This window comes from Chlorocebus sabaeus, chromosome 11 (genome assembly GCF_047675955.1).
Source record: "Chlorocebus sabaeus isolate Y175 chromosome 11, mChlSab1.0.hap1, whole genome shotgun sequence".
NCBI classification, from domain to species: Eukaryota; Metazoa; Chordata; class Mammalia; order Primates; family Cercopithecidae; genus Chlorocebus; species Chlorocebus sabaeus.
In genome coordinates, this window is record NC_132914.1 from 61,249,254 (window position 1) to 61,256,611 (window position 7,358).

Here is a 7,358-nt window from a genome sequence, read left to right on the forward strand (position 1 = left end):
CATCTCTCCATCATATTTGCTTCAGATATTTAACTTTCCTATTAAAAGAATTAAATACTTTCAATAAGGGTAAAGCTCCCTTTATACTGTTTTCTAGTCCCTTTCCTCTTCCTTCCTCCTCAGATAGAATCGCTATTATGAATTTGATGTGGATCCTCTCATTCAAATTTTTATATTAATACTGATCCTAAATATATATGCATAAATAATTTTTATGACTACTTTCAAGTTTATGTATAATTATATTTTGTGAGTGTCCTAATCCTTGCTTTTTTTAACCTTATATTTTTGAGATATAACATTCATGGAATGTTTATAATGCCATTCTTCATTTTTCAATTTGTCAACACTTTCTCATCCATTGATTCAGATGAAGAGTGTAATAGCAGCTCACACTATAAAAGGGTTGAGAACTACTGACTTTAAATACCTTTCTGGTTTGAACTACACCATTATTTTAAGAGTTCCATACTATTCTATTATATTTCTTTGCTTAAGAGTTTAAATTCTAGCCAACATTTATTTTCAGTGTGGTTAAAACAACAACAGAAAAAAAGGTCAGGCATGGTGGCTCATGCCTGTAATCCCAATACTTTGGGAGACTGAGGTAGATGGATTGCTTCAGCCAAGGAGTTCAAGACCAGCATGGGCAACATGGTGAAACCCCATCTCTACAAAAAATTAGCTGCATGTAGTGGTGCACACCTGTAGTCTCAGCTAGTTGGGAGGCTGAGGTGGGAGGATCACCTGAGCCAGGGAAGTTGAGGCTGCAGTGAGCGAAGATTGCACCACTGCACTCCAGCCTGAGCCACAAGAGTTGAGACACTGCCTCAAAAAAAAAAAAAAAAAAGATCACATTTTGTATTATATGCAAATTGATCTGTCTACAACCAAAGCTTACCATTAATCTACAGCTATGCCCCATCATTCAAACTTGTTCAAAAGAAATTGTATTATAGAAATTGTACTTCTAGAAAGAATATGGATTAAATCTCATTGTAGATTTTGTATAAAATGATGAACTTCTGATACCAAATACCTTTGTTCAGGCTTTGTCTCTTGTTTTTCTTGTGTTGTTTTTAACAGCTTCATCACTGGTCCAGCTGTAATACCAGGGTACTTCTCTGTTGATGTGAATAATGTGGTACTTATTTTAAATGGAAGAGAAAAAGCAAAGATCTTTTATGCCACCCAGTGGTTACTTTATGCACAAAATTTAGTGCAAATTCAAAAACTCCAGCATCTTGCTGTTGTTTTGCTCGGAAATGAACATTGTAATAATGAATGGATAAACCCGTTCCTCAAAAGAAATGGAGGCTTCGTGGAGCTGCTTTTCATAATATATGACAGCCCCTGGATTAATGACGTGGATGTTTTTCAGTGGCCTTTAGGAGTAGCAACGTAAGTAAAAATATGATGAAACATTCTTAGACCCTAACACCTGAATTTCTGAACCGGGAAGACTTATTCAAAATTGTAATAAATTTAGTTCTTCTGGGATTATTGAGGCCAGGTACAGTCTTTCTCAGTGATAAAAATAGGGTGTGGTTGCATCCTTCAATAACAATTATGATATTTTTAAGAGTATTTTATTCTTTAATGAGGAGATGAGTTACTTTTTTTCTTTTAAAACCCCAAGGCATAGAATGGATTTTTCAAGCTTATTAAGAGTGCCATAAAAAGATATTTAGCAGAGAAATGGCAGATAGACTTTAAAAAAAAAAAGGTAGTATCTATTTATAGTAAAAAAGAAAAAAAAGGCAATATTATTATTATATCAGGAATATACTGTACCATTGTGTTTGAGACTGACTGAATTTATACAAATCCCTTCTATAAAAGGAGGGATTAATTAAATGATAGCTAAGGTTTCTCAAGATACAGTCTTTTATGTCAGGCGCAATGGCTCACTGCCTGTAATCCCAGCACTTTGGGAGGCCAGGGTGTCCAGATTGCTTGAGTCCAGGAGTTCAAGAACATCCTGGGCAGCATGGCAAAACCCTATCTCTACAAAAAAAAAAAAATATCAAAAAGTATCCAGGCATGGCGGCATGGCCTCCTGTATGGCACCTGTAGTCCTAGCTACTCATGAGGTTGAGGTGGGAGAATCACTTAAGTCCAGGAGATTGAGCTGAGATGAGATTGCACCACTGCACTCCAGCCTGGGCAACAGAGTGAAATGAGACTGTCTCTCAAAAATAAGAAAAAACAAAAAGATACAGTCTTTCTCCAACTATAAAATGAAAAACATATTTTTATCTTTCTGTTAATAGGATATTTTTAATTAAAGCAAGTTGACTTTAAGGTAAGTTGCCACTAGTATATAAACTTCCTGAGAGCACAGATTTTTCTCTCTTTTGTTCACTGCTCTATCCACAGAGCCTAAAACAGCACCTGCACAGAGTAGACATTCTGTATTTGTTGAGTGGATGAATTATGAAAAATCTCATGACATGATTTTTGAATCATACATTCATTATTCATTATTCTGTCACTAGTTGCTGGATGTGGCCTTAGACTGCTGCCTAGTTAGCGACACAGAAGTCACTGGCACATCTGTGCCAGTAATGAGATGTATTCTCAGGCCTACTCCTATAATATCCTGACTCAGTAGGTTTGGGGTAGGGCCAGACAAAAAGGTTTTTGTTAAGTAAAGCCAGGGTTAAGACCCTCTTAAAAATCTATTTTTTGAGCAGAGCCTGCATTTGTAAAATGTTTTCATGTAGTATAAGATGGAACCTCTTGGTAATCATGGTATTGTTTCACTAGGCCAGTATATTTCTTATATAGGTCAGTGGTTCTCAACCAGGGGCAATTTTGCTGACCAGGAGGCATTTGGCAGTGTCTGGAGACTTTTTTTTTTTTTTTTGAGACGACGTCTTGCTCTGTCACCCCAGCTGAAGTTCATTGGTACAATCTCGGCTCACGGCAACCTCTGCCTCCCGGGTTCAACCGATTCTCCTGCGTCAGCCTCCCAAGTAGCTGGGATTACAGGTGGGCACCACCAATCCTGGCTAATTTTGTATTTTCTGTAGAGAGGGGGTTTCACCATGTTGGCCAGGCTGGTCTCAAATTCCTGACCTCAAGTGATCTGCCTGCCTCAGCCTCCCAAAGTGCTGGGATTTCAGGCATGAGCCACTGTGCCTGGCCTGGAGACATTTTTGATTGTCACAACTGGAGAAAAGAGGTTGTCACAACTGGTATCTAGCAGATAGAGCCCAGGGATGCAGCTGAGCACCCCACAATGTATAGGACAGCCTCCACAAGAAAAAACTAACCCAAAATGTCAGTAATGCTGAGGTTAAGAAACCCTGTTATATACTAACTGTTGGGTAAAATTTTGTTCTTGTGTGAAGGTTGTATTTCAGGTACACATTTTTAATCCCTGGTATTTCCAAATGCTTATAAAAATAGGTAACTTTTCCTGTATGGCATACCATGTTTTTTTATCTGTCAGTTTGTTTTAATCTACTTGAAAAGCCCTTGGGATTAATTTATCAGAGCCCTTTGCAATAGCAAAATATAAAATCTTTCCTTTTTTTTAAATTGACAAACAGTAATTGTATATGTTAATGGGGTACAAATGATGTTTTGAAATATGTTTGCAATGTAGAATGCTTAAATCAGACTAACAAATCCATCACCTTATATACTTAACAATTGTTGTGGTAAAAACATAAAATCTGCTGTTTTAGCAATTTTGAAATATACAGTGCATTATTATTTATTATTGTCACCCTATTCTGTGTGATAGATCACTAAAGCTTATTCCTCCTGTCCAACTGAAACTTCGTACCCTTTGATCAACATCTTCCTTTTCCCCATCCATCTGCCTCCCCTGGAGCATTCTGTAATCTTTTCATCACCTGGCTAAAATGTTGCTTAAATCACAATCATTATGAATACAGAAGAGTCTTTATAATTTGAAGGTTTTGAATGTAACATGCCTAACAGCTGCAGATGAGTAATGCAAGTTAAAGAATGTCAAAAACAAAGAACTTTAGGCACAAAATCTCTGTGACAATTTTATAAGAGATGTCAATGTGAAATTCATTTTTTTAACTTACTAGATTCAGGGAGTTTTCCAAAGTATGCATGGAAAATTACAATTTGAGATTTAGAAATCACATTTTAAACCTTTCTTATGTACTTCTTCCTACCTAAGAGGTTGGGTTAGGGGGATATTTTGCCAATTCTATATCATATATTAATTCATGTGTATTTATTTTTAGAGATATAAGGAATTTTCCTGTGGTGGAGATACATTAATTCATGTGTATTTATTTTTATAGATACAGGAATTTTCCTGTGGTGGAGGCAAGTTGGTCAATGCTGCATGATGAGAGGCCATATTTATGTAATTTCTTAGGAACAATTTATGAAAATTCATCCAGACAGGCACTAATGAACATTTTGAAAAAAGATGGGAACGATAAGCTTTGTTGGGTTTCAGCAAGAGAACAGTAAGTTCTATGCTTATTTAATTCATTCATTTTGTTGTCCAGTCTGAGAGTTGCTTTATGTAGAAACACAGGTTTCCAAAGAGGCATGGGTAACTCTGTACCAGTCTTTCCCCAGAGGATACATTAGTAATTAAAACTATGAAGAGACTGGGTTGTACACATTTAAAATATGGAGAACCTCCTATGACTAGTCCATCTTGAAGAGAAACACTGGCAACTGTCATTTGCAAATTTCAGTTGTTAGGGTTTCCTCAGTAATATTTGTTAGTCACACAGGAGATTATAAATGCTAACGAGATACTTAGGTTCATCCCTGAGATGATGTGCAATGGACCAATTAAGTGTTCCAAGACTGGTGTGCAGTCATTGTATTCTTCTTCTGTGAATCCCCAGATCTAACATAGGACCTTGCACCAAGTCAGCCTAGGATAAATGGTGAGTAGATGAATGGTTGGATAGGGAGACTTGATAGGGTTAAATTTCTTCTTTTGTGTAGTAACCAGGAAACAGGTATTCATGGTGTGAAGGAAGTAAATTTGCAATCATTTATTTTGTTTTTAAATAGGCAAATCAAGTTTTCAAATAAAGCATAATGCAGAGTCATCAGGGAAGTAATGCCTTAAAAAATGTCCAGTTAGGTCTGGAATTTTACTTTTTAAATGATAACAGGTACTCTTTATTGCTAATGTAACCATATCATACTCATTCAGTCAGTATTTACCAAGCAATTGCTCTATGCCAGAAACTGTTTACCCACAGTAAATACAGCAGTGAACAAAACAAAGTCCATGCCTTCCTGGCACTTAAATGCTTGTTGGAGGAGACAAGCAAGTAAAATATATTGTGTGTCAGAAGATGATAAATGCCCTGTAAAAAATTAAGCAGAAGAATGGCATAGACAGGGCTTGGGTGTTGGGGGTGGAGCATTTGCTATTTTGGAATAGCCAAGGAAGGCATTCATTAGAAGGTTTCATTTATGCACCCAAGGGTAAGTGCATGATTTCAGAGAGTAAGGGTGATGGATGGTTTTGTCTGCTGACATGAGATTCAAAATTGGGATTATTAGGGAGGGAAAGGGGAGAATAGTCTAGAAGCAACAATGAGAAACAAGGAAAACATCTACTCAACTTCTGGCCCAATGGTATGAGAGGAGTTACAAGAATTATTCCCATAATAACCTTTGTTATTTTATACTGTCCTCATTCATTCTACTGCAGACATACTGGCCCTGTTGTTCTTGTGCTATTGTATTCAGTAGAGATGGGGTTTTACCTTGTTGGCCAGGTTGGTCTCGAACTTGACCTCAGGTGATCCACCTGCCTCAGCCTCACAAAGTGCTGGGATTACAGGCGTGAGCCACCGCGCCCAGCCACATCTATCTTTCTTTACTGATCTTTCAGCTTCTACCCTTGCCCCTATACAGTCCATTCTCAACACAATAGCCAGATTGATTCTGATGAAACCTACATCAGGTCGTGTCACCCCACGATCAAAAGCCTGCACAATAGAGTCCGGTGTGACCATTCAGACTTTATCTTCTGTGCCTGCTTCCTCAGTTACCCTGCCTCAGCCACCCTGGCTTCCCCGCAGCTCCTTGAGCATGCCAGGCACATGCTGTCTCATGGCCTTCACTCTTGCTTGCTCTTTTATCCCCCAAGATCTACATAGTTTGCTCCTTCATCCCCAACTCTGTGCTCAGATGCTGCCGCAGTGAGACAGTCCCTCATCACTTATTTAAGATTGCAACCCTACCCCCTCAGAAACTACTGCTCTACTTACTCCTGTGCTTTTCTCTCACAGTATTCTACCCCATCTAAATAATCTACTGACTTCACTTGGTCACTATCCATCTCCACCACCAGAACTAGAATATATGCTCCATGAGGGTAAAGTAGGGGAGAGAGGACCTAGCACTCCGAAAGTACGGGTTGAATTATCATTATCCATTCAGAAGTGTTATGGTGACTACTGGATTTTATAAATGTACAACTGTAAAATGTTCAAATTCTTCAGCATTTTTAAGAAATCTATTTGGGCCAGGATTTTGGATATCTCTTATGCCTATCATCTCTATAAGTTTCACCATTTCCTGAAACTGATTTTATTAAAAGATAAGGTATTTCTGTTCACAAAATACATACTTAGTAAAGTGAAAACTACAGTTGTTTTTCTGATTTTTTAGCTGGCAGCCTCAGGAAACAAATGAAAGTCTTAAGAATTACCAAGATGCCTTGCTTCAGAGTGATCTCACATTGTGCCCGGTCGGAGTAAACACAGAATGCTATCGAATCTATGAGGCTTGCTCCTATGGCTCCATTCCTGTGGTGGAAGACGTGATGACAGCTGGCAGCTGTGGGAATACATCTGTGCACCACAGTGCTCCTCTGCAGTTACTCAAGTCCATGGGCGCTCCCTTTATCTTTATCAAGAACTGGAAGGAACTCCCTGCTGTTTTAGAAAAAGAGAAAACAATAATTTTACAAGAAAAAATTGAAAGAAGAAAAATGTTACTTCAGTGGTATCAGCACTTCAAGGCAGAGCTTAAAATGAAATTTACTAATATTTTAGAAAGTTCATTTTTAATGAAAAATAAAAGTTAACTTAATTATCTTTTTGAGCTAAGATGTGATTTTTAAAATCATTTTGACTACTGAGTGTATACGTGTGTTTTTGTGTGTGTATAGATGTTCTTTAAGGTAGCCTTGAAAACTCTAGATGATGTATGCCACGCTGACCAAGTGCTCCCTTATTAGGCCACTCCTGTGTACAAGCTAAAAATGTAGTTAAACTGTTACTGAGATTCACTTCTACAGAGTTGAATGAGTCAACATTTACCAACTATTCTCACCGATGCATACCCACTCTATAAAATGGGGGCTTCAGGGCTGGGGTTAT

At 37.8% G+C, this 7,358-nt stretch overlaps 1 protein-coding gene across 5 annotated transcripts in view; it reads left to right on the plus strand.

The window, feature by feature from the left end:
* Window positions 1–7,073, plus strand: part of RXYLT1 (ribitol xylosyltransferase 1) — a 30,054-nt gene extending 22,981 nt beyond the window's left edge. For all 5 annotated transcript variants that reach the window (XM_008003884.3, XM_073020908.1, XM_073020909.1 and 2 more), the window contains 3 exons: window positions 1,087–1,401; window positions 4,293–4,463; window positions 6,646–7,073. In XM_008003884.3, coding sequence (XP_008002075.3) covers window positions 1,087–1,401; window positions 4,293–4,463; window positions 6,646–7,063 — 904 coding nt within the window. In that variant the 3' untranslated portion in view covers window positions 7,064–7,073. The remainder of the gene's footprint in view (window positions 1–1,086; window positions 1,402–4,292; window positions 4,464–6,645) is intronic.
* Window positions 7,074–7,358: the final 285 nt, after the last annotated feature.